Source organism: Euprymna scolopes, chromosome 12 (assembly GCF_053919585.1).
Source record: "Euprymna scolopes isolate OS-2025 chromosome 12, ASM5391958v1, whole genome shotgun sequence".
Classification (NCBI taxonomy): Eukaryota; Metazoa; Mollusca; class Cephalopoda; order Sepiida; family Sepiolidae; genus Euprymna; species Euprymna scolopes.
The window spans coordinates 1,631,781-1,655,899 of NC_136493.1; the positions used below are offsets into that span (position 1 = coordinate 1,631,781).

At 35.3% G+C, this 24,119-nt stretch overlaps 2 protein-coding genes across 2 annotated transcripts in view; one reads left to right on the forward strand and one right to left on the reverse strand.

Annotated features, from left to right (window-relative positions):
* The first annotated feature begins 1,524 nt into the window (after positions 1–1,524).
* On the forward strand, positions 1,525–23,113 carry LOC145291145 (uncharacterized). Its single transcript, XM_080136662.1, has 6 exons — positions 1,525–4,025; positions 10,253–10,445; positions 12,150–12,320; positions 13,672–13,903; positions 18,163–18,378; positions 22,924–23,113. The coding sequence occupies exons 1-6, from the start codon at positions 3,721–3,723 to the stop codon at positions 23,091–23,093; spliced, it is 1,287 nt and encodes a 428-aa protein (XP_079992788.1). The 5' UTR covers positions 1,525–3,720; the 3' UTR covers positions 23,094–23,113.
* Positions 15,840–24,119, reverse strand: part of LOC145291146 (lysosomal acid phosphatase-like) — a 186,725-nt gene continuing 178,445 nt past the window's right edge. Inside the window, exon 11 of the mRNA XM_080136667.1 lies at positions 15,840–16,003. Within this exon, the coding sequence (XP_079992793.1) occupies positions 16,002–16,003 (2 nt within the window). The 3' untranslated portion in view covers positions 15,840–16,001. The remainder of the gene's footprint in view (positions 16,004–24,119) is intronic.

Sequence of the window (24,119 nt, forward strand, 5' to 3'; positions counted from 1 at the left end):
GAATTTGGTCCCTTTTAGGTATATAGGGTTCGAGAGTATTTTGCCAGTCATTCTCCAATCTTGCCCGATTCGTTTTATTTGCAACACAAACCAATTTCAAAAAATATATTTTCGGTTTTATTTATTTAAAAATGACGCGCAGAAAAATAAAATGTATAAATCTATAGAAAAATAAATAAAATAAAGAAGGATACGATCCAGTAAATTGTAGATTTTAAAAATAGAAGCTATTATGATTTTATTTTTATTTATTTACACAGCATTTTTGAAATCGGAAGTCGTTAACCGGAACATGTAAAGTGGAAGCAGATGGACGTTTTCAACGCCCGAGCAAGACGATTTGAGCTTTATGATATAATAGAAGACATATATATATATATATATATATATATATATATATATATATATATATGTGTGTATATATATATATGTGTGTGTGTGTGTTTTCTTCATTTCGATACGTTTTTGTGACCAAGAGCGGAGGTCCGTTTGAAATGTAAAAAATAAATACAAAAAGTAACATCGTTTTTCATGCTTCAAAAAATCCTCATAACCTTTAAATCACTATCCTAGAAGCATACGTGGACTTTTAACATTTTATTCCAAGGATGGAATACTGCTGCCATATCTGGGCAGGAGCTGCTAAAAACAGCCTATCCTACCTTGACAGAGTACAAAATAGACTTTGTGGCTTAGTGGGGGATGCCCTTTTCTCTACCCTGAAACCTCTCTCCCACAGAAGAGACGTTGCGAGCCTATCCTTGTTTTATCGTTATTTCCATGACAGGTGCTCGTTTGAACTCCAATCTCTGGTCTCCCCTCGCCAATCTTTCACGAAAAACACCCGTCTAGCTGAATCCACTGTGAAAAATTTTCCCCACTCCTTATCTGTGCCTAAATCAAAACATAGATTCCATGAACAAAGCTTCTTTCTTAGAACTGCACGCCTGTGGAACTCTGTTCTGTCTGCCTACTTCCCACCTGACTACAACCTGGATGTCTTCAAGTCCAACGTTAACAAATTCCTAATGAACTGCCCCCTTAAGTAAACACTTTATTAAATCTCCACACTAACGTACTGTACTTGCAATAACCCTTATCCCTGAGTGGCTTCCGGGCCTTGATAACTGGTGACCACCGGGTAATATATATATATATATATATATATATATATATATATATATATATATATATATATATATTACACTACACCGATGAAGACTGAAGGATCGGTCGAAATTATGTACTTATAAAAAAGTTTTTTAATTTTTTTTTTCATAATATTATTTTTATTCCTGCACGTCACCAATTGAAAACGAATAAAGAAAAGTTATGAGCTTTTATACTTTTCGTATTCTTTTTTATTCATATATATATATATATATATATATATATATATATATATATATATATATATATATATATACACCCTTGAAAATGAATGACGTCATAAAGGATATATATCATGACGTCACCATCTTTCCCTGTATACAAAGAAAAAAGCAAGCAAACAAATTCAGAAAAGTTATAAGGCGTTACTTGAAGCAACGTTTAGTGTATATATGAAGGTCAGTTATATCAAGTTGACAAGAAAGTTCTTGCTGTTCTTAACTTTTAAATTCAGATGAACATATCTCGGCTCAAACAAAAATTGATTGATCGAAATAAGCACCATCAGAATCAACACACTTTTGCCAACGCAAAATAAGTGTATTTATGTCAGTAACGTAAAAAATCTTGCGTTCTGGTGGCGATGAAGTTGCTAAAGGCATTTTTATATTGCAATGACGTATTAAAGGGAGTTAATTTTGCAGGGGGAAACATAATATTGTAAGAGATTGGTCGATATTCACCGATGCCTGGTATCACAGCCGTAGCGGAAGTATAGATAAATATCCCCAAACCCTTAACAAAAAAAGGTGTCAGCAATTAGCAATATGAAGACCGATTTCAACATTTAATATAGAAATTTATTAAAGGAAGCATCATTTTTTTTATGTATGCGTGCTCTGTCGTCGCACGAGAGAAGAAATGGTAACGTTTGTTTTTGATTCTTGAATTAAATGAGAAAGTCTTTCGTTTAATTCCAGAATCAAAAACAAACATAAAAAAATGATGCTTACTTGAGAATTTAGGTGTATGTTAGTGTTTTACGTCACACAAGAAGGAGTCAGCAGCATTATTTACCGGAAAAACTGCATCTTAAACTGGCTGGACTGGATTGGTTTAATTTATGTGCGCAAGAGTTTATATAGTCAAGTTCCAGAACATTCCAGAAGCGTAATGTAGTCCTTTTATCGTATGTGTGCAGATAGGCAAATTACGACGTTGTGTCTCTTCGCGTTCTTCAAACGCGTGCATGTTGAAAATGGTGATTGCTGTTAGAATGTCTCTTCCGGAAATTTGTTCCAGCCAAATAAAGTGGTCACTACACCGTGTTGTTTAAGAGAAAGTGCTGCCATCAGATAGGGAGTATGCGATGCAGGCAGTGGTGACTGAAAATTTCCAATCACCTCGCATCTCCACTCTCATTGGTCAGGACTCACTGAAATAAAAAAAAGGATCGTTAACACCAGCGCTTAGTTGCTCCTTACTTTAGCGCTACGCCTTTTCTCAAATCTGGCAATTGAGTTGGCGGAAGTAATGACGTGTAAAGTCAGTTTGGACTTTGATGTCACCTCCATCTTTTTTTTTTATATACATAGGCATCACCACTTATCAAGGCCAAGAGGCCACTCGAGGATAGGGGTTAAAGAGTAAACAGTAGTCAATTGGACAATATAGTATTCGTTAGTAATGGAAATTCGGTAAATTTGTTAACTTATGTGGAACGGCTCATCAAGAATTTGTTTACGTTGGACTTTAAGACAACCATATTGTAGCCAGCTTGAAAGCAGGCAAATGGAAGACAGCTCTACAGGCGTACAATTGTAAGAAAGAAACTTTGTTCATGGAATCCACGTTTAAGATTAATAATGTAACGTGTAATAATGTAACGTCGTTCTCTCTAACAGACCCAAACGCCATATATAGAGACAGTCGCAAAGGAAATGAGAATTTCGACACAAACTTTGAAGGTGCAAGAAAAAGTCCTTTATTTCCTTCGTTTTATCACACAAGTCACCTACACGCATTTAACACCAGCATGTTCTCTCTTTCTGACCGCCACCTCGACCGGCTGTAATTACACGGCACCAGATACAACTGGCTGTCAATATATGATACTAGACATAGCGTGCTCTAAATCGAAGGAGTAAGAGGAAGAGCTGTTGCGTAACTTCCCACTCCTCACTAGTCTTTTTCTTTTCTTTTCTTATTCTCCTCTTGTTCCTCTTTTTTCCCCGCCGATTTCTGTGCTCATATATGCATTCCGTTTCGTGACGTCACACACGCCACAGCTTAAAATGCTGACTCGGCACGCCATTTTAATGACGGAACAAAACTACGTTGCAATATTATAACAACAACAACAACAACAACAACAACGCTAGTGGCAATAAATAAAATCTTTGATTGTAATCCCTGAATAAGACTGTAAACAATAAATAAAATAAATAAAGTAAATAAATAAATATAATAAATAAGCCGAACTCAAATTTAAACATTTTTTTCTTTTGCCAACATTTGGATCTAACGCAAATAAATATGCGATCATGTTGGATAATCATTGAGACGCCATTAAGTTAAAAGAAATGTTTTGTTATTTTCTTTCTCATAAAAATGGCGACTTCTCTTTCCAGCGTCCTATCTATCATCGTTTTACAAATGTGCTGTCTCTGCATAATAGGTCGCGTCCATCATAATTACACACGACAAACTGAGCATCTTCAAACTGAATTACACAATCTGAAACGTTTTTCATCTGATCAGCAAGGAAACAAGCAAACAGACATTACGGCCAATCGACGATCAAATAAGACGACGCCATCTTTGAAATCGCAATTAACAACATCATTTCATAACACGGCTTCAACTCATTCAACGTTTTTGAAGCGAGAAATTAATGCAACTTCTGTTCGAGCCAGGTAAACATTTTTTGGACTTTTCCTTTTTTTTTTTTTTTTTTTTTTTGTTTTTGTTAATATAAAGTCGACAGATCGCCTTTTTTAATATGTGGTTTTAAGCAAAAACAACACTTGGCCTTCGGGACAAGATCAAAGTGTAGCATCTGTTCCGGCAGATACTGCAAGCAAAGACCCTATGTGGGGGCGACCCCACAGATAAGACCTTGGTCAATGTAGGGGCAACCCTTTATACCAATTGTCACTATCCAGCTCCCCTACTCCCCGGGGAGTTGGTCCCATTTCCCCTTCACTCCTCACTTTAAAAATCGGCCTTGTGCCTAATTTGCACAGTGGGGGAGCAAATAAATACCTCAAAGTGTAGTATCTGTTCTTCAGATGCTGCACTTCAATTTCTTGTTCTCTGTCAGTGGAGGAGAAATCCTTCACGACTGAGAATTTCTATTTTTGTTCCTTTTCTCCACGTTAAAAAACTACCCTGGTGTCTAACTCTGTCCCGTGTGGAGGCATTGTAAATAGGAACAATACTTACTTGTCATGTCGAAAATAGTGATACATCCAAAAAGTATGAAAATCCATCAAGTAGAACAACTGCTATTGTGTTTTTAATCATATAAAAAACAGTCTATTACAATATAAATCTGTCCGTTGACTTGTCAAGTTTGTGCTAGATCAATCTAGTGTTAGTGGAGGTATTTGAGATGAAGCCGCGATGCTAAATCTTATTGCTTTGGTATAAAGATGATTATCTTAGCTTAATGTTTAGCGGCTACACACGTGTTCGTTTTTTTTTTGTTTGTTTATCATCGTGGAAAAAAAAAAACAAAACAAATGTCACCGCTGATTCATTATTCCAATTCGTTTCATTTTTGGTATAAGTGTGTCTTTATAATCCCGTTTCTAACAGCATGTTATGTTATATGGTTCATTGGTCAAGATGGCTGCGATAATAAATGGAAAAGACGAGAGCTAGGTAAACATATGCTTTATTTTATACTATCCTGAGTGCCGACGGTTTGTGCTGTGCAAAAAAAAAAAAAAAAAAAAATGGTAGTAGGCAGGCTCGAACCCGTACCGCGAAGGAAGAGAGGAACGTGAAAAAAAACGTGACGCGTTAGCTGTTGCGTCCATCACCAAACCAGAAGTGACGTAGCTTTAAAATTAAGGTTACCACAATCGAAAAGAGGCGATGACTTTCGAAAATATCGGCGAAAAAAGCGACCCCTCCCTGTAGAAAAGTGCGCAGTTGAGGATGAAGGAATTAATGTTTTGGGCCAATCTTTCGATATTTGTCGCCCGAAGGGTCGATCTTCAAAATGATATCGATCTCGTGAAAATCCGTCGCTTTTGTCGAATTTTTTTTTGCCATACATACATACATACATACATACATACATACATACGATTGAACAGATAGGTGAGATTTATATTATAGACTAGCCTAGGTGCCCGGCGTTGCCCGGGTGTTGAAGGTGTGTGTTGACCAAAAATAAAGAAAAACGTGGTAGTAGGGAGGCAGGCTCGAACCCGTAAGGCGAAGGAGAAAAAGAACGTAAAAAAACAAATAACGTGACGTTTTTGCTGTTGCACCAATCGCCAAACTGGAAGTTACGAATATTTAAATTAATGCTAGTCAATCGAAAGAGAGGATGACTTTCGAAAATATCGACGAAAAAAGTGACCTCTCCCTGTAGAAAAGTGCCCAGTTGAAGGTGAATAAATGAATGTTTTTAGTCAATTTTTCGATATTTGTCATCCGAAGCGCCGGGCTTCAAAATGATACTGATCTCGTGAAAATCCGCCGCCTCTGTCGAAAATTTTAGGCAGACATACAAACATACATACATACATACATAATACATACATACATACATACATACATACATACATACATTTAAACAGACAGGTAAAATTTATATTATAGAAGATGAGGAACAATGACAACAAAGGGCAATAACTCTTCTCAACTTCAGAGTTATCACAAAACAACATTATATTCGTCATGATATTTATACGTGAATTGCTTAAAAATGGCTACATTTAGTTACACATTGGTTATCCGTCAGCCTCAAATATGGTACTTTCAAAATAAAGCTTAACTTGGCGAATATCCTGCCCATTGATTTGGTAAGGTTTGTGCTGGGCCAAGCTATTGTTGGTGGAGATATTTGAGATGAAGCTGCCATGATAAATCTTATTATATCTTATAGTATAAAGATAATTATCCTCCCTTTTTTGTTTAGCACTTATGCATATTTTTCTTCTTTTTTTTTAATCTACACGGAGGAAAAAAAATGTCACGGCTACTTCATTATTCTAATTCGTTTTATTTTTGCTATAAGTGTGTCCTTATAATCTCGTTTCTAACACCATGCTAAATAAGTGGACGGATTTATTCTGCAAGTCAGAAGAATCGACACACTCGTTGTTGGTGCAATGTATTTCTTTGCACAGTACTTTTTCTTTCCTGTCATATATCATGCTAAGTGTTGTCTTTCATGTTTCGTATCCACCTTTTTACATTTGTCTACAAAAACTGTCCATCATCGCCATCATCATCATCATCATCATCATCATCATCATCATCATCATCATCGTCATCGTCATCGTCATCATCAGCAGCAGCAGCAGCACCATCACCATCATCACCACCATCATCGCCAACACCACCATCATCACCATCATCATAATCACCACCACCACCGTAATCATTAGTTTAACGTCCATTTTACATGCTAGCATTCGTCAGACATTTTTTCAGAAATTTATTTCCAAACTAATCTATCTCTGGCCAGGTCTTTATTTAGCCCTCTTTCTATCAAGTTCATTTTTATTACTTCCTTCTATGTTTTCCCCGGCCTTCCCATGTATGCTGAACCAGCTACCTTAGAGAATAAATGCATGTATACAAGGTGCATTAAATAAGTTTCCAGACTTTTTTCAATATGGGCACTTTTAGTAATAGTATACATATGAAATTCTAGTCACCTTCGAAGTAATTTCCTCCGGCTGCAATGCACTTATTGTACCATTCCAACAACTTCTGGAAAGCCAATGGAAGTCCTCTTGTGTAAATGTGTCAATGGCCCACGTCACAGCCTCTTTCATTTCCTCAATTGTCTCATAACGACAGCCTCTAAGCTTAAGGAATTACCAAAAGTTTCAGGGAGCAAGGCCTAGACTGTAGGTAGGATGAGAAACTGTCTTGATGCTCATCTTAGTCAAATAATCTGTGACAAGGATGGAGTTGTGAACTGGTGCATTGTTCTAGTGGAAATTCCACTGACCCAATTTGAAGAGTGCTGGCCTCTTCCAACGGACTCTCTTTCTGAACTTCCTTCAAACTTTAACATGATATTCCTTGTTGACTGTATATATATATAATGACTGTATATATATATATATATATATATATATATATATATATATATATAGTGACTGCATATATTGACAGTCTATATATATATATATATATATATATATATATATATATATATATATATATATATATATATATATATGTATAGTGGGAACCCAATGCATGTAGATCACGCTTATGGTATCAAAATGAGGTCATCATAAGTGTCTGGGGGGATTTGCTCTGTATTGCCTTCTGGGTCTTGGAGAGTCAGCATGCTTCAAATGAGAACTCTGTCTCTTGGTCTCTGAGTTATAGAAGTAGATCCAGCTTTCATCACAGGTCACCAGCGCGCCAAGAACTGCAAGATCTGAATTGATCAGCACGTTCATCTCCCTGTTGTTATGACAACATCTTTCTTTTTGGTCTTCTCTTTGCACAAATCTTTTGCATCTTCAGTTCTTCATGAATAATTTTGTACAATTCCTATACTGACATCAAACTGTGCATGTATTGTGTCTATAGATACACGAGGGTCCATATCCACGAAATTCTTTATTTGGCCATTCAATTCTGATGTTCTGACTTCCTCCCATACCTCCCATCATGCCTCACAGAATCCTTGCTTTCCTTAAATCTTTTATGCCACTCAAAAACTGATGCTCAATTCATGCAAGATGGTCCAAAAGCAGTCTGAAGCATTCCATACGTTTCTTTGTCATTATTTTCCTAGTATAAAACAGAATTTTATTGCATATCGTTCTTCTAAAGTGGCCTCACATCCAAATTGCATTTAAAAACTTTCACCACCTGTAACAATCAGGTTTTAGTAAGATGCATTCCAATTCCTGCTGTAGCTGTTCATTTGTACCTGAAATCATAAAAATTGGTCAGTCATTTCATAAGATGTATAGTAATAACATATTGAATTTTTAAGAGTCTACAACAATTTTAAATATCAGTACAAAAAAAGTCTGGAACCTTATTAAAGGCGCGTATATATATATATATATCTATATATATATATATATATATATATATATATATATATATATATATATATTAATTTTATTTATACAAACATATATATAATAATATACCTGCTCTGTTCACTCATTGAGAACTATTTTGGTAGACACATGTTGTTTCATTGGATGTACTTCTAGGAAACTAAACTCTACTGGCTATATATATATATATATATATATATATATATATATATATATATATATATATATATATATATATATATATATATATATGCCTTTAATAAGGTTCCAGAGCAAAAGTACCCGTCGTTGACTGGGTCCAAAAGAGCCTAAAGAGAATGGACTCTGATTTATTAAAGTGTGATAGGTTATGAAAAGGAAGGGTTGTAAAGAGATAGCTTCGAATCTGGAGGTATCAAAACCAAAGCAAAATATGATGAAAGTAAAAATAAAATAGATAAACCCCATAATTTATTATACCATACCTGTTCACACTGAAACACTTATCACAATATTCTGTGGATCTATATTAAAAAACATTGTTAAACTTTGTGACATATTTCCATTCTATGGAGATCAGGCGCGAATGAACACCCCATAATTTTATTATACCATATTTCTTCAAACTGAAACATAATTATCAAATTATACTTACGCAGAAAGATATGAAAAGTCTTTATTAAAGTTTGCGCCTATTTCCATTCTATGGAGGCCAGGCGCGAATACAGACCCCACAATTTTATTATACCATCCCTATTTAAGTTAAAACATACTTATCAAAGTATTATTATGTACATCTATATCAAAAACACTTGTAAACTTTTTTTTTTTAATTTTTTAATTCTTTATTTCCATGCTTTGTGGACCAGGCGCGAACGCAGACCCCACAATTTTAATGAACTACCGTTCTGCCAGATCAAACATACCCATTCCTGTGTCTCGATACATCTTCTATCATTATATGTAATAAGTTTTTTTTTTTTTTTTTTTTTTTTTTTTACACAGTGATCACCACTTATCAAGGCCCGGAAGCCACTCAGGGATAAGGGTTATTGCAAGTACATCACGTTAGTGAGGAGATTTTATGAAGTGTTTAATTAGGGGGGCGGTTCATTAGGAATTTGTTAACATTGGACTTGAAGAAATCCAAGTTGTAGTCCGGAGGGAAGCAGGCAGACGGAACAGAGAAAGAAGCTTTGCTCATGAAATCCGCGTTTTGATTTAGGCACAGATATAGAGTGGGGGAAATTTTTCACAGTGGATTCAGCTAGACGGGTGATTTTCGTGAAAGTTTGGCGAGGGGGGACCAGGGATTGGAGTTCAGACGAGCACCTGCCATGAAAATAACGATAAAACAAGGATAGGCTCGCAACGTCTCTTCTGTGGGAGAGAGGTTGCAGGGTAGAGAAAAGGGCATCCCCCACTAAACCACGAAGTCTATTTTGTACTCTGTCAAGGCATGATAGGCTGTTTTTTTTTAAATAGTCAACCATATAGGAGCCTATTCGTGACTAGACACACACACACACACACACACACACACACACACACACATTCAGCTCATATTATAGATGTGTGTGTGTGTGTGTGTGTGTGTGTGTGTGTGTGTGTGTGTGTGTGTAAATCCAACTGTTTCTTCGATTTTATCGCGTGGTAATCTAAGAAAACATTCTACGAAAAATGGCGAGCATATGCATTGGAAAGAAATCGCTAAAATACTGAAGCTGAAATATCGAACATTCTTTGACGCTTTGAAAAGTTTCCCTCGATGATTAAGTTGTTCCTTTGTCGCACAAAAAGAAACAACAGGAAAAAAAGTAAGAGAAGAAAGAAGTTCATTTTAACTCATTTACTTTTTCTTTCTTTTTTTTTTTTTAAACAAGGAACCATATTTTCCAGTTGCATCAGAATGTTCGTTCTAACCCGAAGAATGATGTTGGTCGCGCTTCACAACCAAACTCTCAACACCTTCAAGATTCTGTTTCGAAATCGAAGCTATTTTTTATAGCAGCTTTGCTGGCAAGGCACAAATACACCGGATACGATCCTCGGCAAAACGATGAATTTGGACCGAAAGTAAGTAGCATAGTGTAAATAGAATAGAATAGTACATAGAATGTAAGTTGCATAGGAGAGTACTTCATGCTGTTTCAGATTTTAAGAAAAGACCTTTATTTCCCATTCTCCAGCCACGCGTGACTCTCACGTGATCGTTATCCTCTCGAATGTGATTCTCTTTTTGCTATTTTTTTCCTTGCCTTGTTGTGACGTTACTTTGCACGCGACTTAGTCATTTTCATGCAGCTGCCATACACGTGTCTGCGCTGTTACAATAACTTATAGCAGCCAGGTAGTCTATTAAAAGTGAAGTTAAAAATTTTTGTAACCGATTGAATTTTGATTTTAAACATTGGAATAAATTAAAACAGATACTTGATTAAAATTAATCCAATTGAAATAAACATTTACAAATAAATTTAACAGAATCATTTGATGATTAAAAAAATAAGAATTTGAATTTTACTTTACTTGTTGCTGGTCACGTTCGCATTTACTGCTATAATATTATGAAAAACATTGCCAGTCTAGACAAGTTTCATGAAATTCGAATTACTAATAAAAAAAATTAAATAAAAAACAAAATAAAAAGAGGTTTTACCTCGAAATATATCATGCAACACAGCCACACACATTATGTCACTGTGTAGACGTTGTGACTAAACAAGTATTATTTTTAAAAAATTATTTCGTTTTTTCCTTCTTCTGTGTGTGTGTGTGTGTGTGTGTGTGTGTGTGTGTGGTGTGTGTGTGTGTGTGTGTGTGTGTGTGTGTGTGTGTGTGTTTGGACGATTAATCGGAATCGGAAACGGGAATCAGAAAAATGAAGAATTTGTTAGTATCGGAATCGGAAAATTTTGTGCCTATTTTCTGATGCCAAAAACAATTTCTTTAATTATCTTTATTTGATTTTGTTTAAAATAAAATCTCCCACTGCTTGTAATAATAATGAAATAACAAATATTTATTGATTTTAAACGACAAGTAAAAGTAAAATCTATTGCCCCCCTCCTCCCCCAACATGTATGTTTTTGACGTTTGAGAAAATGCATGCACATTTAACATGTGTTTTTACGGTAATTGAGAAAAAATAGCAACTTTATTGTTAAATGTTTAGAGATTTTTAAAGAATCGGGATCAGAATCGATAATTATATCAGAATTGGGAATTTACTATGAAATCGGTAATCGGAATTGGGAAAAATATTGGAATTATCCCATCACTAATATATATATATATATATATATATATATATATATGTGTGTGTGTGTGTGTGTGTGTGTGTGTGTGTGTGTGTGTGTGTGTGTGTGCGTGTGTGTGTGTGTGCGTGTGTGTTGCGTAAATCCAACTGTTTCTTATTCATTACCCTCATTTTATCTTTCTTTTAACCACCTTTTATACAAAATGGCAACTGTCTGCTTAAGAAAGAAGCCCAAACACGTGGTCTCTATACTCATTAGAAATCGAACTTCAAATATCCTAATTATTCAGTCTTATGCACGAATAAGGTGTTTTGAAATAGTGGCTAATAGCAAATTTTTAGTATTGCTCTAAAGTTAACACTAACTTTGCCATGTATGTCAAAGAAACGGGGTGATCAAAAATGGTTGCTTGCGACAGTAAATTTGAGAATGTTTAATCTTTTTGGTAAAGTTTGTAGATTTTTGAGATGAGGATTGATAATTATTTTTGTATTATTTGGATTGTCTGTGCGTTTTATAGAGTTTCCATCGGCATTTTCCAATACCAGCGCTTGCAGCGCTTCATCCGATCGTGAGAAAATTTTGTGAGAAAGATTTGCAGTCTTGCATCGAAGAAATCAGCAATTATACGGAACCACGTGACCCGACCAGAATCAGTTTCGAATCGAAAATGGAAAGATTTGAATTTCTCGTAAGTTTCATTTACGCTTCGTTTTTTTTCTTTCTTTCACATTTTTTTTTTACTTTATTTTTGTGTTGGAATAGAGGATGCATTTCTTTTTATTATTTGCGAGTTTTAAAAATAATCTTTTCAAACGAATTACCGGTTGCTTGGAACATGATAACCGAAAAAATACTTTTAGTGATTAGTTTTAAATAACCATATTTGTTCTTGAATTGCATTTTTCTCTATAAAACAAATCTAATTCAATCTACATGATAATAATAATCTTCTGGCTCAGATAATTCGGCAATATCCCAGATGTGCTAACTTGCAACAGGAGTTGTCATATTTTGTTGGCGTATACGACCATGTGTTTTCCTGCCTACTTGACCTGTTTATTTTTTTTGCATATGCAGTGAATTTCCCGTCCGCAAAAGCCTCCTTTTTGGTCTGATGACCTTCATCCATCTCCAGAGTGTTGGAACGCATCTCCCTCCAAATATAATTGTAGCAGACTCGCAACATCATCTATTTTCCGTAGTTTCGCAACAATTTACAACTTTTTGAATCAGGCCACCTATCAGGTCTCTATCTCCCTAGAAGGACTGTATTATATCATTCCCGAACTTTTCTTTTGCCAGAAACTAAAAAACAAAGTGAAAAAAATCAATCAATAAAAAATAAGAAACTGAAATAGTTAGAATGAAACTAAGAATGAAAACAAATAATAAAAAATATTCATCTGAACTCCTTCTTGCCAACTCCTGGAGGAGGTCTTTTTAGAAACTCCCTTTTTTGGAGAGTTATCTAAGGGGAGGTAATGGTGACATGCTATCACAGGCATTGTCTATTTCCTATGACGTTTCATGACATTAACAACAAACCATGGCTCAAACAAGTTAGGATGCATGATCGCTTAAAATTCTCAGCATGTTTCAGCCATTTGCGATTTCACGTTGAAGATGCAAGGACTGGTCATAGCTTCCAAGTAAGTTTTCACCATTGCGTGCCACGTTCTCAGTTGACCATCAATCTTCTTACGTCATCCTAATAGGTGTGTTGATGCTATTGCCTTGTGAATCAGGTATATTTATGGATGACATAAAAACCATCTGATCCTCTTGAAAAGCATTTTGTCAAGTCTATGAAGCATACATCATACGTGGATTGTGGCTTTTGGGACATGGTCAGAGATACGAATTCTGAAAATATGCCGAAGACACCACTGATCAAAAACTTTCAGCTTTTGAATGTCAGCTACTCGCAGAGGCCAGATTTCACATTCATAGATCATGCGAAAAAGAATGCGGTAGATGCGACATTTGGTCGTTAGATGAAAAGCAAAGAAGTAATTGCATCTTGAACTTTCCATTTCCAGACCGCTGCCTCGTATTATATGTGCTGGTACACGATGAAAAGAAGGCTGGATTTGCTTCAGTTGGACAACGCAAGTCAGAAAGAATTCCAATGTTTGGATTTTAATACTAATCATTATAATCAAAAGAAATATACGCGTGCACAAATCAGAATCACACGCCCTTCTGTGGAGGATGTGCGTCTTTCAGAATTCAAAAGGCCCTTCCTTTGTGCTGAGTTAAGCTTCTGTCCAGGTAAGCATTGCTTATTCCCGTCAATCGTCATCCAGTTATGTATCATATGAAAACTAAAGACAAAAAAATTATCATTTAAGGAGATCAAATGTTCACTGAGCAAGTAAGGTTGGGAAGTGGGTGATCATTTTATATTAAAGGCGAAATTGATCACCCACACTAAAATAAAAATGTATATATTAGGTTGAGAAGAAGGTTTTAATTTGGATTTCAAATGATTTATTTTCAAATTAGTTTTCATTATAATACCTTTACTTCATATATTATTTTAAAGAGCGTTTTTCGTTCTATCTAATCGTTTAAATTACAATCGTTTTAACACAATTATGTCTTCTTTTCACAACGTTGAAAAGAAGATGGAAAAAAGCAAATTTTCACAATTTTCTTATTTCAATTCAAGCTAATCCAAAAAGCTGCCGAAACAGCTCGCGATATCAACAAAACATTTGATCCATGAACCACCACTGAACTCATAGTACAATGGTAGTTTAAGAAATTTCGTTACTGCAATGAAAGTTTTGAAGATGATGAGCATAGTGGTCGGCCAATAGATGTTGACAACAATCAATTAAGGGCCTTAGTCGAAGCTAACCCACAAACAATTGTTCGAGAACTTGCTTCTTAAGTAGATGTAACGTATACGACGATTTCCAACCATTTGACAGAGATTGGAAAGACAAAAACCTTGATAAATGGCTGCCTCACAAATTGAACGCCAACCAAAAGAAACGCCATTATGAAGTGTCATCTTCCTTTCTGTTACGCAACAAGAACGACCTGTTTTTTGACATGCAATGAAAAATCGATTCTTTACAATGACCGGCGACGCTCAGCTCAGTGTTTAGACACCCCCCCCCAAAAAAAAATATAATCTTTTTTAGAGGGGGGGGGGTAGATTACTAAAACATACACGGCGACAATTTAACACACATGAACCATAATAGTTGATTTTTGTCATTAAACTGTAATTAGCACTTACATCTCTAGACCTTCATATACGGCTAGACTCAACTAACGCTCCATATAAGATCAGACACAACTAGTCCTTCAAAAATAGCCAGATACATCTAACCTTTCAAACACAGCCAGACACAACTAGCCCTTATTACACGGCCAAATACAAGTAACCCTCTATACACGACCAGACAAAAATTAATTCTAAATACTCCACGAGACAAAGCTAGCCATCAATACACGATCAAACAAAACCATCTCTCCATACATGGCCACACAGGACTAAATCTCTATACACGAAAATACATAATTAGACCTCCATACACGACCAGACAAACGTAACCTTCCCTATACAGTCAGACAAAACTAGCTCCCAATATACGGCCAGATAAAACTAGTTCTTAATACACGACCAGACAAAACTAGTCCTCCATACACAACCAGACATAATTACTCCATAAACGACCAGACAAATGTAACCTTCCATGTACAGCCAGACGAAACTAGCCCTCCATATAAGGCCAGATAAAACTAGCTCTCAATACACAAGTGGACAAAACTATCTCTCCATACACGGCCACACAAAGCTAAACCCCCATACATAGACAAAACTAGTCCTCCATACACAGCCACATATTATTAGACTTCCATAAACGACCAGACAAATGTAGTCTTCCGTGAACAACCAAACAAAACTAGCTGTTAATACACGACCAAACGAAATTATATCCACATACATGGCCAGAAAATCTAACCCTTCATATACGGTCATACAAAACTAGCTCTCCATACAAGGCCTTTATATTTTTAAACTATATAAACCAAAGAAAAAACTTGATGGTAATGGATCTCTTCTTTTAAAATAAGTATTTTACCCAGCACACTTGTAAGTGCTTGTACGAGAAATGTATAATTAATAATATATGAATAAAAAAAATGAATTCAAACAAACACATAACTAAAAAGAAAAACAAAACAAAACAAAAAAAAAAGGATATTTTATTTGTCAATTTCTTTTCATATTCAGATTTTTGGTTTGGTCGAAACACTCATGGTGTTGTTTAGGATTTCCGAACTGATGAAGGGAACCCCTGCTTTGGTCTGCAAGATTCGTGGTGTACAGTTGACTGGAAGAAAATTTATTTCCTAAAAGTAAAAAAGAAGTAGAATCATTTATTAAAACGTACAGTTTTACACAAATTAACCATAATACTTGACTTAGTGAATAAACTTTCATTAAAGGTAAAAATTTCTTTCTAATCAACAGTTTAAAGGATTTAAATCACTTTAAAATTCCAAACGAACAGTATAGTCTACTATTTTAATCCATTACTAACAATGGTATAGTCTACTATTTTAATCCGTTACTAACAATGGTATAGTCTACTATTTTAATCCGTTACTAACAATGGCATAGTCTACTATTTTAATCCGTTACTAACAATGGTATAGTCTACTATTTTAATCCATTACTAACAATGGTATAGTCTACTATATTAATCCGTTACTAACAATGGTATAGTCTTCTATTTTAATCCGTTACTAACAATGGTATAGTCTACTATTTTAATCCATTACTAACAATGGTATAGTCTACTATATTAATCCGTTACTAACAATGGTATAGTCTACTATTTTAATCCGTTACTAACAATGGTATAGTCTACTATTTTAATCCGTTACTAACAATGGTATAGTCTTCTATTTTAATCCGTTACTAACAATGGTATAGTCTACTATTTTAATCCGTTACTAACAATGGTATAGTCTTCTATTTTAATCCGTTACTAACAATGGTATAGTCTTCTATTTTAATCCGTTACTAACAATGGTATAGTCTACTATTTTAATCCATTACTAACAATGGTATAGTCTTCTATTTTAATCCGTTACTAACAATGGTATAGTCTACTATTTTAATCCGTTACTAACAATGGTATAGTCTACTATTTTAATCCGTTACTAACAACGGTATAGTCTACTATTTTAATCCGTTACTAACAATGGTATAGTCTACTATTTTAATCCGTTACTAACAATAGTATAGTCTACTATTTTAATCCGTTACTAACAATAGTATAGTCTACTATTTTAATCCGTTACTAATAATGGTCACTATGTTTTCTTTACTTTGTGTCTCTCTGAAATTTGAAAGTCACTTCGAAATCTTTAAACTGCCGATTAAAATGCCATTTCTGGCTTGAATTAATTTTTTTCGTTTCAGACAAGGCATGAAGCCACTTGATGCAAAGAGTTTTTTTTTTATAAAATACAACTTCAAGGTCAAAAACTTGCCAACGATAAGTGTTAGATTGATATTTAGATTCCAACCCAGAAAATAGCAATTCTTCCTTCTTTGTCAGAAACATCGCTCATGGAATCTGAGGATTAAAGGATAAAATACGGGAAGAGATAGTTATGGGGTTGCCGAAAGTAAAACAAAGGCTAATTTTCTGACATCCATTTAATGTAATATTGTATATCGACTTTTTAGCACATGAAAATATGAAAATAATCAAAGTTATATTCTGCTGGGTTAGAACGAGTGCTTTATGCCAAATGGATTCGTACATATACTTGCATTTGTGCTCTTTTTTTACATAGGCATCACCACTTATCAAGGCTCAAAGACCACTCGAGGATAAGGGTTAAGAGTGCACAGTAGTCAATTGAACAATATAGTAATTGTTAGTAATAGAAATTCGGTAAATTTGTTAACTTAAGTGGAACGGCTCATCAAAAAATTGTTTACGTTGGACTTGAAGACAACCATATTGTAGTCAGCTGGAAAACAAGAAAACGGATGGCATTTCCACAGATGTGCAGTTCTAAGAAAGAAACTTTGTTCATGGAATCTACGTTTAGGTTTAGGCACAGATAAAGAGTGGGGGAATTATTGATAGTGTTTTCAGCTAAACGAGTGTTTCTTGTGAAAGTTTGGCTGGGGGGGACCATAGATTGAAGCTCAGTCGAGCACTTGTCATGAAAATAACGATAAAGCAGAGACAAACTCGCAACATCTCTTCTGTGAGATAGAGGTTGCAGAGAAGAGAAAAGGACATCTCCTACGAGGCTACGAAGCCTATAGTCTGTTTCTTTTTCTGCATTAAAGACAAAAGTTAAATATTATGGTTCATGTGTGCTCGTAAACAAAAGAAAAACTTGATGCTGATGAAGTGAACTTTTTACCACATTTATAAGTGAACTTTTATGAGAAAAATGTAATTAATAATAAATTACGACATTAAAACAAGTGTAAAAATAAAAAAAGGATATTTTATTCATCAATTTCTTTTCATATTCAGATTTTTGCTATGGTCGAAACACTCATGGTGTTGTAAAGAATCTCCGAAGAGACGAAGGGAACCCCTGCTTTGGTCTGCAAGATTCGTGGTGTACAGTTGACCCGAAGAAAAATGCAGATTTCTCACATTTAATGAGAAACGACATAAACTTTACATGCAGGTGTGAAGTGGAACACGTCGGATTTAGTTGGAATAAAAAACTCGGACTTTGTCTTGGTAAGGCAGATATTATTTTTGTTTGCATTTTAATTAACTAGTTTTCCCTTTTGCTAAATATCGGCTGCCTTCAATAAGTTTCCAGACTTTTTTGTACAGGCATTTAAAATTGTTGTAGACTTTTAAAAAAAAACAGTATGTTATTACGATACATCTTATGAGATGACTGACCAATTTTTATGGTTTCAGGTTAAAATGAACGGTTACTGCAGGAATTGGAATACATCCTACTAAAACCTGATTGTCACAGCTGGTGAATTTCAAAAATACAATCTGGACGTAAGGACACTTACACTTTAGAAGACCGATATGCAATAAAATTGTGTTTTAAACTTGGAATAAATGCCACAAAACGCATGGAATGCTTCAGACTACTTTTGCACCATTTTGCATGAATCGAGTATCAGTTTTTGAGTGGCATAAGAGATTCAAGGAAGGCAGGGATGATAAGAGGTTTGGGAGAAGTAAGCAAGTCAGAACACCAGAGTTGATTAGCCAAATAAAGAATTTCATCAATAAGGATCGTCGTGCGTCTGTAGAGACAATAAGTGCACAGTTTGATGTCAGTGTGGGAACTGTATACACAATTATTTGTGAGGAACTAAAGATGCGAAAGATTTGAGCAAAGTTTGTCCCAAGTGTGCTTAGAGAAGATCAGAAAGTCGTTGTCACAACAGCAAGGAGATGGTCGAGCTGATCAATTCAGATCCCGCATTTCTTGATGCTCTGGTTACCTGCTGGATCTACTGTTCTGACCCAGAGACCAAGAGATAGAGTTCCCAGTGGAAGCATGTTGGTTCTCCCAAGAAGGCCAGACAGAGCAGATCCACCCAGAAACTGCCTGGAAACTTATTTAAGGCACTTCGTAGATTTACAAAGATACAAGAAGGGTTAGGGTGTCTTGGTATATTACACAAGAAGATTTTTGTTAGCGGCTCTTCGGTCGTTTATATAAACCTGTTCACAGTTGTGGCGTGACCACACTTAGAATTAACATCATTAGTCTGAAAATCATGTGTAAAGAAGTGAATAGTCTCAATTAGACACTCTATCACACTCTTATCTCAGATTGATAGAATCTCAGAATATAAGAAATTAATTTGATAAATACTGACAGAATTATTAATCAGTTCTCTTGACTCCATTCTGATCTCCATATATCCAACACTAGTGAACATAAGGTCAGAAAATATGCACGAATTTTGGTAACATATTTACAAAGAGACAAGAAGGTTGTGGGTGCCTTGGTATATCACACAGAAAGAACACATTTAGAATTAGCATCATCTGGAACACCGATCTTACTAAGAATATTGTCCATCTTCTTCGCACCTATTTTGTGTAGTATCAGCCGAGGCAGAATTTTCTTTTCTTTTGGAGTGAGGGGGAGGGGTGACAGTTTATAAAATTTCGTGCAGTTTCGTTGAGTTTATATCATGTTTCTTCCATGTTTTTGTTTTGCATCCCATATGGAGGGTTACAGTTTGTAGTGTATGTGGATTCGTTTCGGCATTCAATACAATTCCACATTTATATCCATCATCTGATGTATATTGCTGCTGTATTTAAAAATATTTCCTAGCACAAACAAAGATCTCACGATATTATTGTGCCACCATTGTTCAAACTAAAACACACTTATTTAAATAATCTGGTTGACATAGTTTCAGAATTGATCCGCTTATGGAGATCTATCTCCAAAACCCTTGTAAGACTTTGTAACATATTTCCATTCTATGAACGTAAAACCTATGATAATGTTATTGCATCTTTTAATAAAACGGATACTACACTTTGATCTTAACCTGAATGCCAAGACAGTGTCTTTTAATTTGAGTTCAACATTCAAGATGAGATAAAATTTAAAAATGTTTTTTTGCATTGCATTTTTGGCAATCGAGCAATCACATTTTTTAAAAATATGTGTGAAGGGTGATAACGTACGTACGAACATAACATTACAAATGTAGTGACCGTAACTAGTGAGCAACTATCTCGTGAGATTATAAAATGTATTTTTTACGTTACATTTTTATATTCAAGCAGCAGTTGCAGGTAGAGGGAAAAGAAGATCAACAACAACAACAACAACAACAACAATAACAATAATATGGTAACGATGAATAAAATGTCCTCTCAATTATTAAATCCTTTCTCTCTGACAGGCTTATAAGAGTAGTTGTTGACGGACAGAAATCAGAAACTCATTGTATTAACACTGGCGTTCCTTAGGGTTCCATCCTGGGTTCAACCCACTTCCTAATCTTTGTCAATGATTTCCCAAATCACATTCTTAGGTCATTCGTAGATACTTATGCAGATGACAGAACAATCTACGGCGACACTTCAAAGGCCTGCAATGACTAAGGTATTTATGATTCTCTCTCTTATGATCTTGAGAATTTGGTGCAATGGGGAAAAAGGTGGTTAGTTAATTTTAATGCATCGAAAACCAAGCTCTTTTCCTTCCATCATAATCGCTCTGACCCACATCTGGCCCCACTTGAAATGAATGACTCTCGTCTTGGGGAAGCCACATGTCTTGACAAGCTTCTGGGACTGATCTTCACTTCTGATCTAAAACGGAACACAGACATCAAATCTGTTGCCAATATTGCTGGAAAAATTGTTGGATCACTCTACCACTCCAGGAAGTATCTCATTGCCGATTCAATCCTCTGTCTGTTTAAGAGCCAGGTTCACCTTAAAATGGAGTACTGTTGCCAAATTTCGGCAGAAGCTGCTCGGCGCGCCTATTCTACTTTGATAAAGTTCAAAATCGCCTTCAAAATCTGGTAGGTTAGGTGATGCATTTTTCTCTTTCCTGCAACCTCTTTTCCACAGAAGAGACGTCGCGAGCCTGTCTCTGCTTTATCGCTATTTTCATGGCAAGTGCTCGACTGAAGTCCAATATGTGCCCTCCCCCTTTGCCAAACTTTCAGAAAAACTTGACTAGCTACGACCAATACATATATGATTTGCCGCAATCACTAGCTACGACCAATACATATATGATATGCCTAAATCTAAACGCAGGTTCCATGAACAAAACTTCTTTGCCAGAACTGCCCGTCTTTGGAACACTGTTCCACTGGCCTCCTTCCCAGTTGAATACAACATGGTAGTCTAATGTAAGCAAGTTCTTGTTGAATCATCCCCATAAATAATCAAATTGGACCCAATTTACACCATTAACAATTACTACACTACCACCATACATTCATTAACACTTATCCTCGAGTGTCCTTCAGGTCTTGATAAGTGGTGACTTACAAGTAAAAAAAAAGAAAACTGTAAAAAATACTTGCTTGTACAGCAGTTGTTTAAATGCTGTGTCTTAATTTCTCTGTTTCTCAATATTTTTCCTAATAGTTACAGTAATATTTTTTCCTAATATTTACAGTAATATTTTTCCTAATATTTACAGTAATATTTTATACGGGAACATAAATCGGTCACGAGACTGTATATATCTGCCTGACAACGTAAGGATAGGCCACATATCTATGCTTTACTTTCCGATATTGTATGAAGTAGTCCTGCATTCATGCCATGCAAAGTTTGATAACTTAAAACTTATCTGATCAGACTGAAATTTTGTATGGGAGTTATTGTCATCATCAGTTCTATATACTAAATTTGGAAAAATTGAAGGTTGAAATTCTGCAAAAGATTTCAGTAGTGACCGAATTTTACAACGTAAATGTCATATAAGAAAGAAGACTTCATTTGCTACAATATGGGCCAAACAGCGAGTCTCTGCAATGAACAAAGTCAAAGTTATTGACAAAAGTGTGACGTTGATCTTTTTTGTAACATTGAAATTTTACCAAGATATCCCAAATTAAATCAATTATAAGTTAAACTATTATTGATATTTTGACCAAGTTTGGTGACGATTGGTCAAGCGATGTGGACAGTTGATTGTACACAAACAAATAAACTGTTATATAGTGAGGTGCGTTGTCATTTATATAACATAAAACATCTTCTCAGGTTGTCCAGCCTTCGTGTGTGTGTGTGTGTGTGTGTGTGTGTGCGCGCGCGCGTGTGTAACACACATTGAAGAAAATAGCGCATGGAAAATTAGGAACAATAAAGATAATTACTCACGGTAAACACATTATTTGCGAAGACAAACACATATAAGGACAAATAACAAGATAATACATAAGAAAACGGACGGGAATGATATTCATTCCTCCATTTTGAAAGTCACTCTGTCCACACATTCCTTCCCACACTCTCTGACTTATGCTCGTTAATCTCGTGAGAAGTTACGAGAATTTAAAGTCCCGGACTGAGACAAGGGAGGCAACTTTGCCTCAAGACGTAACGAATTACTTCCCTAATATTGTACTTTATGTGTCATTCTAACAGAAACATAGTTACAATCTCGATTAAAAACATTTTTTCACTTTCATCATTTTTATTTTCTTGATTTTGCTTTCTTCCTTCCTTCCACTCGTTCAACTTTTGTCAATTCTCCATGGATGAAAACACTAACACAAAAAAAAGTGAAAAATATCTTTTCATCATTTTCAGACGTGGACGAATGCAAAGAAGGTCTTCACACTTGTGCTTATAATATGATTTGCCAGAACACTGTCGGGAGCTTCAAATGTGTTTGTTCCTGGGGTTACATTTGGACTGGACAGTCGTGCACAGAAGTGACCAAGTTACAGAACAGATTAGATTTCCAGCCAGCCAAATAAATAAACAAAAGTCACACGAATTATTCATTAAAGTTTCTTTCTGTTTTCCCCAATTTCTGTTTCAATCCCCACAGAAGAATAACCCGGTCGAATTTCTGTAGTTGCACTGATAAGATTCCTTCTCTTTTCTCTGCTTTTGCCTTTTTAGTAAAGCCTTTTCAAAAACTAATAATAACTAATAAAGAAATAACACAAATGAAATTGGGTTGCAAAATCTCTTTGGATTTTTATTCTACTGTTATAGCATACATATATACAGTGCCGTGCTTAGCATAATTCTGCCCCCCCCCATCACCATACAGAATGCATCTTGCGGTCCTTCTACCTGCAAAATACAACTTGCACTCCACAACATACTGGGCCCACAATTAATGGTACTTTAAACAAAATAGCATACTCTATGAACGCAGATATTCCATGATCACGAAAAAAAAAAAAAAAAAAAAAAACCCGAAGAGCCATTTCCGGTACAAACTTTATATTTCACCACCCTCATTTAATCCAGGGAGACGCTGATTATTTTGCTAATATATATTTGCCCCTCTCTCTCATTCAATCCCGGGCAACGCCAGGAATTTTACTAATATATATTTCCATCAATCTCCTTCAATCCCGGGCGACGCCGGGATATTGCAAATAAATTATCTCACGTATCTCATGCAAGTTTAAGTAATGCCGGATACTCTGCTTTTGTATAAGTGCAGCTATCTAATACAATCCCGGGCGACGCCAAGTATTCGTCTATTCTGTATTTGTACCTATATCATTTAATTCCAGGCGATGCCAGGTATTCTGTTAGTGTTTATCTGCTCCTGCATTATTAAATCCTATATATTTCCAAAAAAAAAAAAAAAAAAAAAAAACCGAAGAGGTTGCAGAATTGGTATTTTGAAGTTATACATTACGAACGTTTTCACAACTTTTAGTTACATTTTGGTATTATTTTGCTATTTTTGTAGCCATTTCAGTGCGTTTCGGTTCTAAATCTTCTACAAGTTTCTTTTTTAAGGAATTTTCACAAAATTT